The 20,709-nt window shown below is 45.0% G+C and overlaps 1 protein-coding gene across 1 annotated transcript; it reads left to right on the top strand.

The window, feature by feature from the left end:
- Positions 1–10: 10 nt before the first annotated feature.
- On the top strand, positions 11–18,753 carry LYAR (Ly1 antibody reactive). The gene is made up of 9 exons (XM_024741869.1): positions 11–143; positions 5,091–5,266; positions 6,629–6,743; positions 9,831–9,938; positions 10,056–10,139; positions 13,325–13,757; positions 14,665–14,751; positions 17,819–17,904; positions 18,401–18,753. Exons 2-9 carry the CDS (start codon positions 5,145–5,147, stop codon positions 18,533–18,535), a joined length of 1,170 nt encoding a protein of 389 aa, XP_024597637.1. The 5' UTR covers positions 11–143; positions 5,091–5,144; the 3' UTR covers positions 18,536–18,753.
- The last annotated feature ends 1,956 nt before the right edge of the window (positions 18,754–20,709 follow it).

The following is a 20,709-nucleotide window of genomic DNA, read 5'->3' as shown; positions in this document are numbered from 1 at the left end:
GGCGCGCAGGCGCGCGGGAAGGCGCTGAAGCGATTTTTGCTGGGGTAATCTCTGGAGGGAGGTGACGGCTCCGCTGGGCGGGCGGTGGCGATTCCACGTGCTCTCGCGGCCGGTTGAAACCTTTGGCGGGCGCTGGCTCAGAGGTGAGGGGCGGTGGCCCGGAGGTCCGACCTAGGAGGCTGGGGCTCAGAGAGTGGGGTGGGGGACGCGCTGTGGCCGATGCCTGCGTTTCCACCGTTAGAGAGTCTCTCCTTTGGCGTATACGCATGGAAGGAGGAAATGCGTTCAGGTCCCTTTCGTACTCTGGGGAAGTGGAAGGAGTTCCGGACTTGGGATGACCAATCCCTCCGGGTTTTAAAATGGAAAGGTCCCCGTGCCTTGAACCCACAGAGGGGTTTGCAGCCAGGATGGTTGGTCACCGCTGGACTGGGCTGCAAGGCATGTTGGGGACGAGGCGCTTGCCTTCTTTGAGTCTTGGGGAGCTGGGTCCCAAAGGAGGAGGCCTTAGGGCATAGTGGTTGAGAGCCCGGGACTTAGGGACAGAATAGCTGCGTGTGAATCCAGGTTTGCCACTAACTGTACGTGTGACCTGCTGCAGGTTACTGAACCACTTCGTGCCTGGTCTGTCAAAAGGGAACAATATAGAATCTAACTCAGAGAATTCTTGTAAGGATTACATGAGCCCAAACGTGTTAACCGCTTATGATAGGGCTTGGCACATAGTAGATGCTCAATAAATGTCAGGATTTTCTGCAGCCCCTGCCTCTGAGGAGAGATTAGGGGCATGAAGTGGGGTGTGAGTACGTGCAAGGCTGCCTTTCCTGCAGAGGGCCCATCTGGGACTTATTCAAAGAGCGGCCCCAGCCTTCCCCACCAGTGCCTAGCATAGTGCGTGACAGGTGGACTTGCACAGATAGTTATTTCACCAGTGTTTAAACCCGTGCTGGTGATGTAGTGTGTGGGGAGGTTGTGAGACTGGAACTGGGAGGCAGAGAGACACGGCTCAGCTTCTCACAGCCTCAGCTGGCTCATCTGTCCAGTGGAGATGGGTGTACCTGCCTCCTAGAGTTTTTGCAGAGCAAGGGAGAGGTCCTCCCTGAGTGCACATCCAGATCGTCATCACCCCACATTCAGAGGTTTAGGTGTGATGGTGGACAGTTTGTACTTGTCTGTCCTTCCCTTTCACCATACCCTTCGTTTCTTGGAATTCTCCCTCTTCCCCGCCACCCCCCAAGGGGCTCAGGGCTGGCCTAGATGACCAGATGCATTTTTTCACAGATGGGAGAATTTAAGTTCTGAGGGTTGAGTGCTCAAGGCCACAGAGCTCACTGGGGGCTGTTGACAGCTTGGCCCCTCAGGTGGGCTGTTTCGGTGTGTGATGGTGGCAATGGGGTTTAGGTCTGTGTGTGTATGCGAAGGAATGTTTTAAGAATAGTTGGTTTTTTTTTTTTTTAATAACCAATACAAAAATGTGTAGGGAGGAAGGTAAAAAAATCACCCCAAATACAATCCCAGAACAAACCTGAGTTCATGTCATCAGGGAACAGGGCAGTAGCGTGGGCACCCATGGGGTGGGGAGCCATAGGAGACTAGAGAGAGTTTATGAAGATGGATGGATGGACTGAGGGTCGCATTTAAAGAAGCATGTGTTTGGAGGGGACTGGGAGCCATGTCACTGATGTGTAGATTAATAGATTACAAGAAATTCTACCATTGGGTAAGGATCCATCACTGACATCTGGTATCTTATTTAACTTTCCACACAGTGCTCTATGATAGATAATAGGCCCATTTTACAGATAAACAGAATCTGCGAAGTTTAGGTACCTCGAGGTCATTTAGTTTTCACTTGGCAGATGCGGGCTCCAACTCAGATCCTCTGGCCCTGACTCCAGGCCCAGGTCAACGGAACTCAGCTACCGTCTTGGTAAGAGGAGACTGAGGTGCCTGGATTGCTTCACAAGTTCCCGGCCCCGTGCTGATGCTGTCTGTTGCCCATCAACTCAGTGCTACTGTCCAATACCCATCATACTCTGCTGTGACAAGGGTGGTCTCCTTGCCCAGTGTGGCCTGGCTTTAGGCTAAAGACTTAGGTTTCCTTTAAATGGACGGTCATGACGTATATGGCACCTGAACCCAGTAGACAGGTGTCCTAAAAGTCTTAATGCAGCATGTTTTTAGCTTTTCTAACCTCTGAGCTACAAATGTTACAGATTTACCAAAAACATCATTTGAAAGTTTAATTATTTAAATTTCTTCCACATTTATTTAGTCTTGTGAAGTTTGAATGAGTTGAGTCTTTTGTTTCAGGAAGTGCAGTGCTATCTTCAATTAGAGGAGCTGAATTTTCACAGGGTGTCTTGTAAGTTTGTAGCGTTTGCACTTCTGAAATTGTTAGCCCTGCGCTCAGGCTTGCCAGGCAGGCTGTGCAGTTAGGGTGGTTTTGGGCTTGCTGTTTTGCAGCCCCTCCCTCCTCTCCCCCAACAGGCACACAGGCAAGTGTTTACTGCATAAAAGAAAGGGGTAAGCTCCTTACAGACCTTATCTCCTTAGCAAGCAGGTGGCCACACTGCCCCCATTGCTCATCAACTCTAAAAACGCAGTGATGGCTCTAAAATTCCAGAGGCACTGTGAGACTGAGTTCTGGCTTACTGTGCTAGGTACCCATTCTACCTTTTAAAGAGTCGCAACAGATTTCTAAATGTAAACGTATGCCACGAAAGACCAAATGAAAACGTTTGGAGGGGTATTTTTCTGACGGACACGTGACCAAATTCTAATCCTCGCCTGAACGGATGTTTGCACTGTGTATGGTTAATCCCCAGAGGTAAAAACATGTTTTACACAGATATTCCGAGCATCTTCTTTTGTCAACATCACTGGCTTCTTTGAGTTGATAAATTTTGTCTCCAGCGGTCCTCTTCAGGCCTTTAATTCCTGACCTTCCACTGCAGCCTGCACCTCCCAACTGGATCTCAAAGCTTGCCTAAGCCTCCTCCCCTCCCCTCTCCGCCTTGATTAAGATACAGAATAGACCTCAAAAATGAAGGTTGGAAAGCTCCAGTCCATAGCTTCAGTTTGAGGGGGTGTTTTTTTCATTGTTGAATCTCCTTATGAAAGTACTTCTAAATTTTCCAGCAGATAATTTGCCCCATCGCAGCTGCTTCTACCTTGACAGTCCATTTCTTGGTGCTTAATTAATGGTTTACTCTCATTCTTAGACCAAAGTGCCACTAGAGACTATTTATTTGACAGTGTGGTGTGGGCTTTTGTTCTGGCCTTGTTCTCCTTGTGAGGCAGGGTGGCTGCTCTGTTGCCTGCCAGTAATCTATCATCCTTCTGCTGGGTACAGAATGCTGGCTTCGGGGGAATAAGTCACAGTCCAAGTGATGCCAGCCCCCCAGGACTTGTGACTGTTTCACATGTCTTTACCATAATCAGGTGAGAAGATGGTCTTTGTTGGTGCACATCCCAGAACAGTCAGGTTTGTTTTCCTCTGGATTCTCTGCTAGGCTGTAGCTGACCACATGTAACCCTGATGGTGAGCTGAGGAAGGGGTCCTGGGGTCAGGGACCCGCGTTTTGTGTGTAGCACATCAGGCAAACTGACATCCAGCAGTGCTCTGCGGGGCAAGAGACCCCCAAGAGAGATCAGCTGGGCCTCTGTAAATCCTGGAGTTGCAGCCAGGATGTACATTTCCATTCAGGGTTGAATGGATGCGAATAGCCCTGATCCTTGCTTAGGTATGTCCTCTCCAGCAGTGACTCAGAACGTGGGAGTGGAGGAGAGACAGTGATTTCATACATGAGAATTTTCCACGACCCAGGAGTCACTCTTTTGTGCTGAAGGATTCTCGAATGACGTCTTATCCGGAAACAAATTGTATCAGTTCACTTGATCCTTACCTTCACCATGAGGAAGAAAGTGCTGGGTTAAACAATTGTTCTCAATATTTTTGCTGTGAAACTTATTTATAATGTAAAATGACAACACTCTTAGAATCTAGTGATAAAAAATTATATAACCCTGGAAAGTTACTATGACTTCTGTCACACTTTTAGGTTTTGTTGAGCACAATAGTATCTCCGTGAACTTTTTAAATGGTAATGTGTAGGTGTGGACCCACTTAATCATGGGGCAGTGCTCGGGACACTTGGGTTTGGGAACACCCTCCAGTAATGCAGCACCCAGCATTGGGACACCTGAGTATGGTCCCATTTCTTTCTTATTGATCTGACAGGGAGCCACACCTACTCCTGTCCATTAAAACCGAGAGGCACATCCTCATTTTTTTTTTTTTTTTTTTTTTAAACATCTTTATTGGGGTATAATTGCTTTACAATGGTGTGTTAGTTTCTGCTTTATAACAAAGTGAATCAGCTATACATATACATATGATCCCATATGTCTTCCCTCTTGCGTCTCCCTCCCTCCCACATCCTCATTTTTAACATCTGGTGGGTACATAGTTATGCCTATAGGAGTGCTTTTTGTGCTTATTTTTTTAGGCCTCTTCTCCACTTTCTAAACCTTCCTCAGTTCCCCTTTTGCTGTGTTCTTATTGTATTTGGGGACTTGAAATAATTTGCAGCACATACCTAGAGGCATTAGAGAGAAAGAGAACGCATGTATGCACTTTAAGTTATTGGGAAAGGTAGGATATTTCATTTAACGCCCCCAAAACTCTTCATCTCTAGAGACAGCCTGTGAAGCTTAAATCCTGGTTCTGCTACTGTGTGACCTTGGGCAAATTGCTTAATCTCTCTGAGTCCCAATGCCCCATGTAAATTGTGAGCAGTAATAGTTCTTACCTCATAGGGTTGCTATGAGGATTAAATAAGTTCATTAGCTTAAAGCTGTTAGGATAGAGCCCAGCACATGGTAAGCACTCAACAAAAGTTAGCCATATTATTATTGTTGATTATAATTTTACTTATGTGGTGGTAGAGGTTTATGCAGATTGCTAATCAACTTTGATTCAGTTGTGTTGTTGTTTTCATGTGAAAAGCTAGCTGTCTGAATCGTATATTTGGAAAAGAAGTTTCAGACTACAATAATAATCTTTTTTCCTTTTTGATTTTTTTTTTTAGGATAAGACTTAAAACCTGTCTTGGTTAAAAAAATATTTAATCATTTAGCTAAAAATGGTATTTTTTACATGCAATGCATGTGGTGAATCAGTGAAGAAAATACAAGTAGAAAAGCATGTGGCTCTTTGCAGAAACTGTGAATGTCTTTCCTGCATTGACTGTGGTAAAGACTTCTGGTAAGTTCCACAGAATTCAGGTAGATCCATAGTAAAGGTCCAGACCAATTATGGAGCCCCTGGTCCCACAAAGCAGTAAAAAAAAAAAAAGAATAAGCAAGAGGCAAATTTGAGAAAAGAAATTAAGAAAAAAAATTAAAAGTGCCTTACAAGACCATTTGCCTTTTAAGGATGATTTAAAGGGAAGACTCAGGGAAAGGGAATTATGGGTTCGGTCATAATCTGACCAGTCTGTGACACTTGCTGTTGTGTCCTTGGCACTGTTACCAGACCCAGAGAGGTGACCACGTGGAGTAGGGTTTCAGGGGTGTGGTGTGCTGATCACAGTGAAGAAATGGATTTATAGACCAGCAAATGAATTTATTAATTCACAGTGGAGGAGCTATCTGGGAGAAGAGGCTCGGCCCTCCCTAGAAAATCGGTGGTGATGGTGGCAGTGAAGCTCCTGGCCCCCCGTGTGTCAGGTGCTTCCACTGAGAGGGTCTCTGGAAAGGGGAGGACTGAGGGGAGGGTGCAGGATGGATCTTGCTCGTCCCTGTTTCTTCGGGAGGGTCATTTGTAGTTGGCCAACCTCAGCCTCATACTGATTCCCTTCAGCTTCAGAGGGTTCAGGTAAAAAGGTCATTTTTGGTGCATCCGTCCTAATGGCCTCTATGGCATTTGGGGAATATTTGCTGACAGTCCCTTTTAATTTCTTTCTAAAGCAGTGATATTTAAAAAAAGAAAAAAAAAAGTTTGGAAACTGCTAAAGTCTTCTTTCATACCTAATCCTAGGAGGAGAGATATATAGAACAGGTGAAAATTGGGTGGTTTCTCCTTAGGGGACTTTGCCCTCAACCTTGCTCCCACGTTTCCCTGAGGACCCCATAGAGCTTTAGAAAGATCGTTTGAGAGAATCAAGTTTCCTTTTTTTCCAAGACTCCTAGATCTTTTTTGTGACCTGATACCACCATTTTACACCACCTTTTAACTTAGTCTACAACTGATTATTGATTGCCTACTATATTACCAGGAAGTCCTACAGGTTTTGTAATTTAAGATAAAGCCACCCTATTGTAGAGAATTCTTTCCTTTTTTATTTAGTATATATTCACATATGACTAAAAAAAAAATGCTGCCTATCAATTTGATTTTAAGACATTTGGGTGGAAAGTTTGGTGGTGGGTTTTGAACAGTTGGGAAGAAGGAAAATGTGATGTGACCAGGAGGTTACCAGTATAGTAAGTGAAAGAGGTGGGATGGCTGTGCAGAGCACAGATGTGGTTGTAAGTGTGGACGGCAGAAGGCTGGGGCAGCGTGCTAGCTTTACACAGAGACTCCAATTTGAGAATCAATCTAACGGTGGAACTTTCTCACTTTAAGGGGTGACGACTATAAAAACCATGTGAAATGCATAAGCGAAGATCAGAAGTATGGTGGCAAAGGGTATGAAGGTAAAACCCACAAAGGTGATGTTAAACAGCAGGCATGGATTCAGGTAAGGTCTTTCTTTTTTTATTATTATTATTATTTTACTTGGACTGTATCTCTTTTTTTTTAAAGACTTCAACTGTTTGTTTGTTTTTTAATTTGTTTTTATTTTTATTTATTTTTGGCTGCATTGGGTCTTTGTTGCTGCACGCGGGCTTCTTCTAGTTGCGGAGAACGGGGGCTACTCTTCATTGTGGTGTGCAGGCTTCTCATTGCGGTGGCTTCTCTTGTTGCGGAGCATGGGCTCTAGGTGCGCGGGCCCAGTAGTTGTGGCGCATGGGCTTAGTTGCTCTGCGGCATGTGGGATCTTCCTGGACCAGGGCTCGAACCCGTGTCCTCTGCATTGGCAGGCGGATTCTTAACTACTGCGCCACCAGGGAAGCCCTGTAAGATCTAATTCATCAAAAAGCTTCATCTGACATCTTCTACTTTCTTGGGACACCTAAGAAACCAAGAATAAATGTTATCATCCGTGCAGGCAAGACCCAGAAACATCACATCTTAGGATAGAGCTCTTTATTTCTCCTTTCAGTGCAACTGCAGTGTATTTTGTCTTTAATCTACACGTTTTGCAGATCTCTTGCAAAAATATTTCCAAATTCTCACTGACTTTCCCTTGGCTACGAAACCGAACGGAAACTTTCTAATCTGTATCTGCATCTAGTGATGATGCAACTTTTATAACTCAGACTATGTTAAGCTGTGGCGTCTGTCATCAGAGTCAGGCAAAACAGAGACATCTTCATAAATGGGAGGAATTTTCTACTTCTAAAATAAAATGAAAGCATACATTAAAAAAGTGGCAAAAGCAACGAAATCCCTAGTTTACTGAGGTATAACTTCCAGTATGTTATTCACCATTTACAGAAGAGTAGCAGGAGGAAAGATTCAGAAAGGAAGGTAGGAGAATGAAAAGACAAATGTCCTCTGTGTGGAAACTCTGTATTTTCCTGGAAATCAAATAAATAGTTATTCTCTTTGATGACAGAGTTTAAATGTGGATTTTCTGATATTGACTCGCTTACTGAGTTAGAAAACTCCTGGGAGGGAAAATCGGTTCACGAAGGACTAACAGAGTCTGCCAGTGCAAATTGAGAAGCTAGTGAGACCCCTTGTCTTAACTGAGATATTTGGGCTGGCGGCCATCAGCCATACTTTGGGGCCCTATGTCTGCTCTCCCTGAGTACCAGATGACATTCCTAGGCCCCTGAGCTGGAGGTACCTGGTGTGTGAGTTCTGTGACTGTTGACATCACATCTTGAATGAAATCCTCTAGCGCAGAGGTCAGCAAAGTACAGCCCACAGGTCAGATCCAGCCCACCACCTCTTTGTGAAGTTTTATTGGCACCCAGCCATACCCATTTGTTTACACATTGTCTGTGGTTGCTTCAGTGCTCCAAGGACTGCACTGAGTAGTTAGGACAGACACTGAATGGTCTGCAAAGCCTCAAATCTTTTCAGAAAAGGTTTGCCCACCCTTGTTCTAAACTGTCAGGCTTCAGCAGCCGTGCCACTGTATTAGAGATCCAAGGACTTTGTTCCGGATTCTGTCCTGGTGCACCAGTCCGCTCCCCATCTGAGTCCTCTGTAGCTCCCTAGCTGGCATCGTCAGCAGACACCTGAGACCGAATGTGGTCTGCTGGGAGAGTGCACGGGTCCTGCTGCGACCTGTCCAACAGACGTGGATTTGGGTATTTATTCTTTTCCTTAAATCCTTAAATTCTCCATTTTTAAAGATTGAATTTTGGAATCCCATCAGTGTTAATGTTCACCGAGCATCCTTCCCGTTGTCTCTGTGCTTACACACGGAGAGTGGATAGTGGGTCAGGGGGAAATACCCTATTTGGCATGGATCTCAGTGTCTTCCTCCAAACTCCGTCGCTGGTACGCTTCTCCTCTGGTTCAGCACGTGGCTCTGGCCAGTGCTGAGCTAGCCTGACTTCTTCCTTGTTCATGCTTTCTTGATTCGTTTTTCTGCCTGGGTGCCTTATCCTCTTTGTATCCTGTATCAGTTTTTTTCTGGTCTGTTTATATATAGCTGCAGTTCTTCCCTAATGCAGGGACCCTTTCCTGCACTATATTTGTTTGGCTGCATTATTTGTCTTTATTTGTTGGCTCATAAGTGACCACCTTTCTTATGGATTGCCATCTCCCTAACTTTAATAATTACCTTTTTCCTCTGCCTTCACTGTGATTGCCATAAGCCCTTTCTATAGATCACTTATTTATTTTTCATCTCTTGTTCTTGCTATGTCATGTTTGTTTGTTCGATTTTAATATTGTTGTCTTGATCTTAAATTTATTCCCTAGTGCCTAGATTATCCACTGTCTTATTCTTTTGATCACTTTTGGTTTGTTTATATGTTTTTCTTTCAGTTTTTAAGAATTGTGATAGATTATACATGACATATAGTTTACCATTTTAAAGTATATACAACTAAGTACACTCACAGTGTTGTACAGCCATCACCACCATCTATCTCCAGAACTTTTCCATTTTTTGGTAGGGATTACATTTGAATCTGTAGCTCTCTTTGGGTAGTACTGACATCTTAATAATATTGTCTTCAATTCATGGACATGGGATATCTTTCCATTTATTTGTATCTTTAATTTCTCTCAGCAGTGTTTTGTAGTTTTCAGTATATGTCTTTCACCCCCTTGGTTGGTTTAGTTTGTTCCTAAGCATTCTATTCGTTTTGATGGTATTATAAATGGAATTGTTTTCTTAATTTCTTTTTCGATTTGTTTACTGTTAGCGTATATAAATGCAACTTGATTTCTGAGTGTTGATTTTGTATCCTGTGACTGCTGAACTTGTTAATTGGCCCTGAAGATTCTTTTTGTGGAATCTTTTGGGTTTGCACCGTATAAGACTGTGTTATCTGCGAACAGATTATTTTACTTCTTCCTTTCCAGTGTGGATGCTTTTTATTTCTTGCCTAATTGCTCTGGACTTTCAGTACTATGTTGAATTTGTAAACATAGACACTAATACAAAATCTGTACGTGACGTGTGAACCCGCTAGTTTGACTTTCGTGAAACTCATCTGTCAATTATTTATTGTTTTTGTTTTATCTTCGTTTTTTGTAGAAAATTAATGAATTAATAAAAAGACCCAATGTCGGCCCCAAAGTGAGGGAACTTTTAGGGCAAATTAGTGGTTTTGACAACGTTCCCAGGAAAAGGGCGAAATTTCAGGTATGTATTTGATATGACTTCCTTGAATGGAAGGGATATGGGCCTATTGGTGACAGCTTATGTATACCTGTCAAAATATGGGATAAGTGGGGTTTTTTTCTTTTTTTTTTCATACAGAATTGGATGAAGAACAGTTTAAAAGTTCATAATGAATCCATCCTGGAGCAGGTGTGGAATATCTTTTCTGAAGCTTCCAGCAATGTAAGTCAGATCTCATTCTAGACTTGCAGTGTGGCAAAAATGATTGGTAATAATGAAATGGGACTGTCTTATTTTTGGAGGTCAAGACAGCCTTCTTTTTCAGAGAGCCTCTCTGTGCCTTCATTAATGGGAAGGAATAAACAGTGCACTGCAGAGAAGATTTCCTTATTGTGCAGAGAAAGGTATTTAATCCCAATATTTGATAATGGTACCAGCTAACATGAATTGATCCGCTTAGAAATCAGGCAGCGGGAAGTGTTAGAAAGAACAGGACCTTCGGGTTTCTGACAGACCTGGTTTGAATCCCTGCTATGCTGTTTGCCAAGCATTTGATCTTGAGCATGTTATTTAACCTCTCTGAGCCTAAGTTTCCTTATCTTAAATAAAAGTGGGTGTTTATACTCAGTACTTACTGGGTACCTGATATGTGTCAGGCCCCAAACAAAAAATAGAAAATATCTCAGGTGTGATAGTGCCACCAAGAAAAATAAACAGGGTGAGGATAGAGAGGGTGACTAGGTGTTCTTTTAGGTGTGGGGTGAGGGGTCACAGAAGGCAAATGAGGGTATACAGGCATCCCAGCTCATACCCAGCAGGTAGGGGGCACTTGGTAAGTGCCTCCTTCCTTCTGCTGGACGGAGAAGTCATTGGAGTAAATGAGTCAACCACCTTCAGTCAAAATGGTTTGATCAGAGAGGCCCCAGACGTGGAATATACATGCAGAGAGTCTTACTTTGATATCTTGTAGGCACATTCTTGGTTATATTGTTAAACATTTTTCTCATTAATTCAGTTGCACTTAGCTCCTACTTGGAGCATAAGTCCCATCTGGAGACATATTGTTAGTGTTTCAAAAAAAAAAACAGTGGGGTCTGACTGGTCTTTTATTCTAGTCACCTTGTCAGCAATTGATTTGCTTTTTTATGTAGAGAGAATAGTTTTGGCCACAAATTGGGATAAAAATGAAACTTTCTCTTGGCAGTATATCTAGCGTTTGTCTCTAAACGTACAAACTAGGCCTTTGAAACCTTACAACCAATCATTTAATTGGCAGTTATGTGACACCTGCTTTTTAAAGGTTATTTACATTTTAACTAAGAATCAAAAGTTTAAAATTACTTAGTTTAACTCCAGAGTTCAAAAAAAAAGGGTTTTCCACTTTCCTTTTTAAAGCTGTGAACATACTAAGAATTAAATAAAATAACCAGTAAGCAGCTCGTGGTAAACTCTGAGCTCTGTAAAACGAGGCTTGTTATTGCATTGCCTTTGTGCAGTAAATGTCCCAGCACGTGCCGAGAGACTGTGGTGCAAACAGTTCAGAGGCCCCGGAGGTGTTGGGCTGGAGACTTTATATTCTCCTCAGCTGCAACACCCTCTGTACCCTGGTGTGCATCGCACCTGGTCACTGTGGACGCAGCCATCCTCAGGCCCAAGTCCTGCCCTCCAGAGCTGTATTCTAGTGGGGGAGACAGACAGACAGCTGCGTATAAGGGTCGATGCTATGGTGTCAGGTGGTGATACGGGCCAGGAAGCAATGGGAGGCAGGAGACGGGGCAGAGAGTAAAGGAGGGTGCTCTGTCAGGAGAGAGTCGGTGAAGTCGTCCCTGAGGGGACCACGTTGGAGGAGAGCCTGGAATGAAATAGGAAGTAGATGGGGAGTGAATTTGTTCACTCATTTATTGAGTAGCTGCTGGGCGGGTGAATGTGTGTCTCCCTCCCTCCCTCCTTCCTTTCCTCGCTCTCTCCCCTCCCTCTCTCCGCCTTCTTGCAGCAGCTGGGGGATTGGTTTGGAAGTGGAGGCGAGGCAGCAGCTAGAGACTTAGCTGAACGGGTCGGTCTCAGGGCTGCGGCGCTCAGACCCTGTTGTGATCACGCTCACTACACACTGTACCCTAGGAAGGAGCTTGTAGGACAGGGTGTCCCTCTTCCTCCTGAGATCCTTTCTGAACTCATCCCCTGCCTCGCCCGCATGTACACGGACGACTTGACTTCTCTGAACTGCTGCTGAGAAAACTCCAACTATTTAATCTTTAGTATTAATATCCTAAATGCTACTCTTTGAGCCGGGGGCTGGGCATTAAGGGTTGCCCGAGGCGGGAGCTCAGTAGAGTTCTTGTTTGTCAGTGAAAGCCAGTCCTTCATTTGGTCCAGTTTGGGGGCAGCATTCCCCCCTTGTGGCCTCGCCTCTCACGGGAGGAGGACTGCGGTGACTTGTGCCAGTCACCTGGCCGTTAACTAACAGAGATGGAACGTGGGCCCTGGCCTCGGACTGTCCACCACACCTGCAGCAGCCCAGGAGCCGCCAGCCCCTGTCCCTCCAGATGCATCAGGGCTCCCCGAGCAGTTCAGTGAATTGCTCCACATCCTTTCTTGAGAAAGGGCAGGTCTAGAGACTGCAGCATATTTATAGTCAGACGACAGCAGGCAATGGGGCTGGCTTTGCTGAAGTCATTTTTTAAAACAATCTGTGCGCTGGTTTGAATAAGGTGGTGTAGTAAATGGGAAGTTTATCTTATTCCAGCTCACATTTCCATGGTTCCTTACTCTCCACTTTATACCTGTCCAGGTGTCCCTGACTGTCCGCTAAGGGTAACCATCAATCTAAACACTGATGATGATAACAGCACCTCTGTCTAGTACTCAGTAGTTTACAAAACTCTTCCCGTACATCTGGCTGCTTTATTGAGCATCGCTTTTCTCATTTTATTGGTACATGAACTGTATCAGGTAGATATCACTAACTGTCTTTTCACAGATGAGGAAATAGGTTTGGAGCAGGTAAATAACTTGCCCTGAGTTACCTGGCTAGTAATGAACAGAGCTGGAACTTGAACCCAGGTCTGCAGATGCATAAATCTGGTGGTTTCTGCCACACCTACATGCTCATCTTCTACCTAAAAGGCAAAGAGCGAGCCAGAATTAAAGGTCTGGCTTTTACGTGGCATACGGATTCTTCACTTTTCCAGTGGAATGAAAATGTTAAGTGCAGAGAGGAATGTGGGCTGTGGGTAGTTTTTTCCATTTTTGTATACTTACTGCCACATGTTAACTATTTTGGTGGGGGTCACAGTTGTAAAATGGTAAGTAATAAAAATTTCCTTAGAAGAATTTATTCAGTAGATACATGAGATGATATGTGTCTGGAATGAGTATTTATGTGTTTCTTGGTTTCGCTTAACAATAAGGAACCAGTCAGTAAGGGGCAAGATCAGCAGCCGCTGGAGCAAGCGACCAAACCATGTGCAGAGAACAACGCCAAGGTCGCGTCCTCCAAAGCAAATGACAGCATGGAAGAGCCAGCAGAGACGAAGAAGAGTAAGAGAGAAAGGAAGGAAGGACGGCAGAAGAAGAGAAAAAAGGAAAAGAAAGAACTAAAATTAGAAAACCACCAAGAGAATTCAAAGAGTCAGAAGCCTAAGAAGCGCAAAGCAGGACAGGAGGCCAAGCAGGAGACTGCAGGGGAGGCCGTCTTCGAGGCCGCCGGCTCTGCAGGGAATAAGAGCCAGAGGAAGAGGAGCAAGGCTGAGTGCACCCAGGACGGGGCGGTGGATGGAGGCGCGGAGCGGGAAGGGGAGACAAAAACCAGTCTAGGGAAAAGAAAGCAGAAGCATTCGGAAGGTTTGTGGCTAGCTTATGCTCCAGGGTTTGTTTTTTGTTTTTTTTATAAATTTATTTATTTATTTTTGTTTATCTTTGGCTGCGTTGGGTCTTCGTTGCTGCGTGCCGGCTTTCTCTAGTTGGGGCGAGCGGGGGCTCCTCTTCGTTGTGGTGCACGAGCTTCTCATTGCGGTGGCTTCTCTTGTTGCGGAGCACGGGCTCTAGGTGCTCAGGCTTCAGCAGTTGTGGCTCACAGGTCCTAGAGCACAGGCTCAGTAGTTGTGGCACATGGGCATAGTTGCTCCACGGCATGTGGGATCTTCCCGGACCAGGGCTCGAACCCGTGTCCCCCGTTTTGGCAGGTGGATTCTTAATCACTCTGCCACCAGGGAAGCCCCCCAGGGTTTGTTAAATACTTTTTTTTTTTTGCGGTACGTGGGCCTCTCACTGTTGTGGCCTCTCCCGTTGCGGAGCACAGGCTCCGGACGCACAGGCTCAGCGGCCATGGCTCACGGGCCCAGCCGCTCTGCGGCATGGGGGATCTTCCCGGACCGGGGCACGAACCCGTGTCCCCTGCATCGGCAGGGGGACTCTCTACCACTGCGCCACCAGGGAAGCCCCTGTTAAATACTTTTTAAGCTGTGAGTTTGGGATGTCTAAAATCTGTTAGACCTTGCATTTTGAACCACGTAAGGCAAAGAGCATAAGGTTTGGGATCAGGCCGTCCTGGACTTAGTCTGGGCAGGTGCCATCACCTTGCAACTGCCCATTTTGTCATCTGCCTTGGAGGAGAAACCCCACGGGGCTGGGGTGCTTGGGGAATGAGCAGGGTGATGGATGTGAGGGGCCTGACCATGTAGGCCTCTCATTAAATGGTAGCCACTAGTATAAATGCGAAATATTTTTTTAAATCTTTCTAATTACTTAGTTGAAGCAGATTCTAAGAAGAAAAAGATTAAGCTCCCCGGACATTCTGAGGACGGAGAACCGGAAAACCATGAGGCTCCTGCAAAAGGTATGGCTACCATCATTTGGAAGCTCTACCCTCTTTAGGCTGGGGGAGGAGGAGAGCTGGGCCCGTCCCAAGGTCCTGCCCTCCGGAGGCAAGTGGAATGTTTTCCGGAGGCATGTGGAAGAACTTGAAGCAAAATCCATTCTCTAGGGTGTAACTGCTAAGTAATGAGCGAGAGCTGTGTGAGTCAGTCGTACAGGGTCTGTCCAGCTTTGAGGATGGAATGTAAAGCTGTCTGGATTGGAAACATGTGTTATCTTTGGAACTTAAAATAAACCCTGGTTCTGAGGCCCTGTTCGCTCTCCCTGCTTCCTTGTCCCTGCCTCTCATCCTCTCCTAGAAGTACCCTGAAGTCCAGCCAGGCTTGGCTGTTCCTCCTCCCGTCTCTGGGTCTGTCCCTGCTGTCCCCGCGCTCGGAGCCCCACGGCCACCCCGTCCCTCAGCCAGAGTGCGCACTTGTCAGCTCCAAGGTTCCGCTTAAGCGCTGCCCCCTCCGCAGAGCTGTTCCCACTGCTCAGGCCTAGAGCACTCCCTAGGGTCCTGCCAGTCAAGAACAGGCCCGAGGACGTGATGGGAATCAAGACTTTATTCACAGAACTTCAGTAACTGCCCGAGTTGGGTTAGATTTCTTAGCTTGTAACTTTGATTACGTGAAGCTTCTCTTTTTTTTTTTTAAGTTAAATTTTCAGTTTTGAGATAATTGTAGATTCACGTGCAGTTGTAAGAAATAATACAGACTTACGGGTCCTTCTGTAGCCTTTACCCCATTTCCTCCTAGGCTGATACCAACTGTAGGACAGAACGCCACTGGGCCGTTGACCTCGTACAGTCAAGAGACAAACATTCCCGTCCCCACGGGGACCCTCCTGCTGCCCTGTTATAGCCACGCCCACTTTCCTCTCGCCCCACCCCCTCCTTTACCCCAGAGGTCAACACTGTCCGTTTACCTCCGTTTACCTCTCCATTTCTATAATTTTATAATTTCAGAATGTGACATAAATGGCATCATTTAGTCTGTAACCTTTTGAGATTGGCTCTTTTCACTCAGCATTGTTCTCAGGAGATTCATCCAGGTTGCTGCACATCTCAATAATCCATTCCTCTTCATTGTGAGCAGTGGCCTGGTGTGAATGTACCACAATTTGGTTATCCATTCATCTGTTGACAGACATCTAGGTTATTTCCAGTTCAGGGTTATTATGAATAAAGTGCATGTACAGGTTTTCCTGTGGACATGCGTCATGTTTTCTGGAACAAATGCTCAGGAGTGCAGTGGCTGTCTCGTACGGTAGTTGCATGTTTAGTTTTTTAAACTGCCAACTTTCTCAGAGTGGCTGTACCGTTTAATATTCCCTCCAGCAATGTGTGAGGGGTCCAGTTTCCCCACACCCTGGCCAGCATTTGGTGTTACTGTTTTTTATTTCAGCCATTTCAATGGGTATGTAGTAATAGCTCACAGTGGTTTTAATTTGTATATCCCTAATGACGTTGAATATCTTTTCATGTACTTATTTCCCATTTGTCTATCTCTTCATTAAATTGTCTGTTCTCGTTCTTTGCCCATTTTCTAATTGGATTGTTTGATTTTTTTTTTTAACTGTTGAGATTTGAGAGTTCTTTTTTTTTTTTCTTTTCTTTTTTTTTCTTTTTTTTCTTTTTGCGGTACGCGGGCCTCTCACTGCTGTGGCCTCTCCCGTTGCGGAGCACAGGCTCCGGACGCGCAGGCTCAGCGGCCACGGCTCACGGGCCCAGCCACTCAGCGGCACGTGGGATCTTCCCGGACCGGGGCACGAACCCGTGTCCCCTGCATCAGCAGGCGGACTCCCAACCACTGCGCCACCAGGGAAGCCCTTGAGAGTTCTTTATATATTCTAAATACTAGTCCTTTGTGAGATATGTGGTTTGCAAGTTTTTGTTCAGTCTGTAGCTTGTCCTTTTATCCTCTTAACAGTATCTTTTTGTAGAGCAGAAGTTTTTGATTTTGATGAAGCCTCATTTGTCAGTTTTTCCTTTAAGAGATGATAACTTTTGATGTCATCTAAGAACTCTCTTTGCCAGCCCTAAATCCCAAAGACTTTTTTTCTGTTTTTTTCCGAAATGTCTTACAGTTTTAGATTTTTACACCCAAGTCCATGATCCATTTTGAGTTAATTTTTATGAGGTATGAGACTTGCTTCAATGTTCATTTCTTTGCTCATCAGTGTCCAGTTGGTCCACACCATTTGTTGAAAAGGCTGTCTTTTCCCTCAGTGAATTGCTTTTGCATATTTGTGTAGTTCTGTTCTGGGTTCTGTTTCATTGGTTTGTCTATCCGTCCCTCCACCACACATTGTTGACTAGAGTAGTTATAGCCAAAGTTTTGAAATTGGGTAGGCTTATTCCTCTCGCTTTATTCTTTTTCAAAATTAGAAGATTTAGAATAATCTTGCCTATGTCTGCAAAGAATCTTGCTGTGATTTATATAGGAATTGCTGTATATCAATCTGGGGAGAATTGATCACTTTACTGCGTTGAGTCTTCTACGCCATGAACATAGCATGTCTTTCCGTGTATTTAAATCTTTGATTTCTTTCATTAGCCTTATGTATCTTCAGCCTACATGTCTTCATCTCCCCAGAAGCAGAGGTTCCCGAGATGAGTCCTAACCTGCTGACAGTAATTATTTGTGGCTGTCCTCTGTCCTCTCTGGTTCAAGGTTCAGCTCCTTTTGCTCATCTTTGCCTTGCCTGCTGTGCTTAGAAAGCCCCTTGATCTTAGTGGATCCTTAGTAAATCTTAAGTTCATTAGATACAAGCCCTATCTTTTTATAGGAATTTATAGGACGGTGGTACTTAATGGTACTTAGTTAACCTGCTCACTCTAAGAATGAGTTCTGTGGATGGTAGTCAGCGCTTCTCGGCCACTGTGATTGGACGGGTCAGGTGTCTGCAGCACGGTACTGTGGCATCCTGTCCTTTCTGGGCTTCTTCATTCCTGGGTAGCAGCAAATAGATGGTGCAGAAATGGTTTCTTAACCCTTTTGGTAGTACAACAAAATACAGTGTTTTACATATAATTCTCTATATCGTAGGTAAATTCAACTGGAAGGGAACTATTAAAGCTGTTCTGAAACAGGCCCCAGACAACGAAATAACAATCAAAAAGCTAAGGAAAAAGGTATGAAGTATGAACCAGGTATATATAAGCTGGGGAGAATCAGTTCTTTATTTTAAAATACACAGTTTTGTTCTGTTTTTCTAAATCTGAAATACTGTAGTGTGTATGTGTGTGTCTCAGTGACTTTCAAGTTGCTCCTTTTAGCCCCTCGGGGCTTGTGGGGAAGGGATAGAGCCAGACCCCATCCACGCTTCCTCAGCCAGAGCAGAGCCTACATTAAATATGAAAATTACTGCTCTAGATACGTTGCTGTCTTTTGATTATTGCAGAACAATGGTTTTTTCTCATTGTAACTTTTTATCAGTGTCTGAAACATGCAGCCCAGTGCTCACACGTGTACAGCTACATGAATTGTCACGAGCAGGACACCCTGTGTAACCAGTACCTGGGTTCTTTCATTTGTCACTGTCGGCCTTATTGTGGGTCAGAGAAAGAACATGGTAGGTCAATTTTCAGGACAAATACACCCATTTGACAGTTGTTTTCCTTTGTGAAGGTTTTAGCTCAGTATTATGCAGTGACAAATGAACATCACAAATCTGAAGAGGAACTCCTGGTCATCTTTAACAAGAAAATCAGCAAGAACCCCACCTTGAAGTTATTAAAGGACAAGGTCAAGCTTTTAAAATGAACATTTTTATATTTAAAAATCGAATCCATTCCGTTGATCTTCTCTTTTCACAACTGTTTGTAAAACATATAATGATTATAACAGCTCAAATTTTGCTTTCCAAAGCTGTATTTTTAAGTTAAGAAAAAAATATATTTTTGGTAGAACTTATATGAGAAAATAAAATATATTCTTGTCCCAAGTTCTAAATTTGTGGTAGTGAAAATATTTTTAAATGTGACAGGTCAGAAAATAACTTGGGGGCTTCCCCGGTGGCGCAGTGGTTGAGCGTCCACCTGCCGGTCCGGGAGGATCCCACATGCCGCGGGGCGGCTGGGCCCGTGAGCCATGGCTGCTGGGCCTGCGCGTCCGGAGCCTGTGCTCCGCAGCGGGAGAGGCCACAATGGTGAGAGGCCCACGTACCGCAAAAAAACAAAACAAAGCAAAAATAAATAAGTTGGTCAGACTAGAAAGCAGTTGTTTTAACTACATCACTTCTACACATTTTCAATTAGAGGGTTTTGTGGGTTAGTTTTTTGCATGGTTTAATGTACATGTAAATTGTAGTATTTCATCCAGGAACAGTCGAAACAGTCTTTTGTGTGTCATAATCCTTGCGCAGCCAGAAGTTCTGCTCTTTAGAGGGGTTTTCTCTGTAACAGTTTGGCCCATCCACTCTGGCCCAGTCCATCTTCGGCCACAGATGGCAGATTTGTTGGTGACTAGATTTTGGGGTGTGGCCTGTGACCAGGTATAGGGAACCAGCTCGTTGGAAACTGAACCCATTATTCGGTGCTCCAGTTGGATTGACATGCTTTCAGAACTGGTCCTCTAAATCCTGGTTTATTGTGCAGGAGGAGAGCCAGGCCACTCTTTGATGTTTGAGTAGGTTTTGCCCACAAGTCCCTTCACAGCTGGTGTGTGTGGTAAGAATCACCCCTTTAACCAGTGTTAACTATCATCGTTAGTACCTCTTACTACAGGTGAAAGCAAGAATGGGGCATGGAACAAGTGTTAGAAGGATTGGGGGGGCATTAATAGGAGCAGGGGGGCAACAGGGCATACGGAGATACGCTGTGAGCCTCTGAGTCCCAGATGAGCCAGCTTTCCTCCTGCACTTACACTGTGTTCTGTTCTGATTTGGGGATGTGCTGCTGTGTCATGGCGGGATTCGGTGGCACTGTGTCAGGAGCAATGAGGACCCGGGCTTTAGAATCAGGCCTGGAGTCAGGCCCTGGCTTGGTCCCTTCATAGTTAACTGCTCTGAACCTCACTCTTTTCATCTGGTCAGTGGAACAGTAAAGGTCCCTCTTGGGTTGTGAGTGAAGGGACTAATTTGTGTAAAGCTCACAACACCATACCTAAGCCCAGAGACACCCATTCAGTGGTTGCCATCACTACTGTTAGCAGGAAGAGTTTCTGAGCCACGAGAGGCTTTAGATGTTTTGGAAGCAAAGGGGGGAAAAAGTGGGAAAGTGAAGCTTGACCCAGAACACATAGAGGGACAAAGCAAAGCCCTGAGTCCAGTCCAGGACGTCCCTTGTCCCAGCACTCCAGGGAACAGAAGCAAGCACCGTCGTCCTCCGGGGATGGGGGTGGGGCTACAGCACTACTCCCTGGGGGCACTACAAGCACCACAGTATTTCAGGATTTGTGTTGATTTTTATTTTTCCGTCAGTTTTACTGTCATGCGTTTAAGGCTGTTCCAGAATGCTAGCAGAACATTGGGCTGGAGGAGGTAACCCCTCAGCTCCCTTGAGCTCTACGAGGACGAAGCAAGGCCAGCAAGTGGCGATTCTGATGGTCAGTGTCATGGGCAGGTCTCTTCGTTGGAAACTGCAGTTGGTGGCAGGAACGTCTCCCCATGCCTGGCTGCAAAGCACAATCTACAGCTCATTCCCAGGGTCTTGGCACAGAGACCACCCTTTGGTTTTGGCGATTGCCTGCCTGACTTGACCTCAAACACAGATGATATTGGAACTCTGGGGACTTCGGAACCAATCTAATGACATTTGCTTTGGGCTTTACGGCTTCCTTTTGTCTAAGTTGAGTGTAAGATTGGATTCTACCGTGTTCCGCCTGTCCCTCTGCTGGTCTGATGGGTCTGGCACTTGGGTTTCCCCAAACCTGCCAGGTATGCATTTTGACACACTTAAAAAAATTTTTACGTTCAGCCTTTATCCCTTCTTCTAATT

The sequence above is a fragment of the Neophocaena asiaeorientalis genome, unplaced genomic scaffold (assembly GCF_003031525.2).
Source record: "Neophocaena asiaeorientalis asiaeorientalis breed wild unplaced genomic scaffold, Neophocaena_asiaeorientalis_V1.1 scaffold218, whole genome shotgun sequence".
Classification (NCBI taxonomy): Eukaryota; Metazoa; Chordata; class Mammalia; order Artiodactyla; family Phocoenidae; genus Neophocaena; species Neophocaena asiaeorientalis.
Note: the sequence above shows the minus strand (reverse complement) of the source record. Positions and strands in the feature narration are given on the sequence as shown.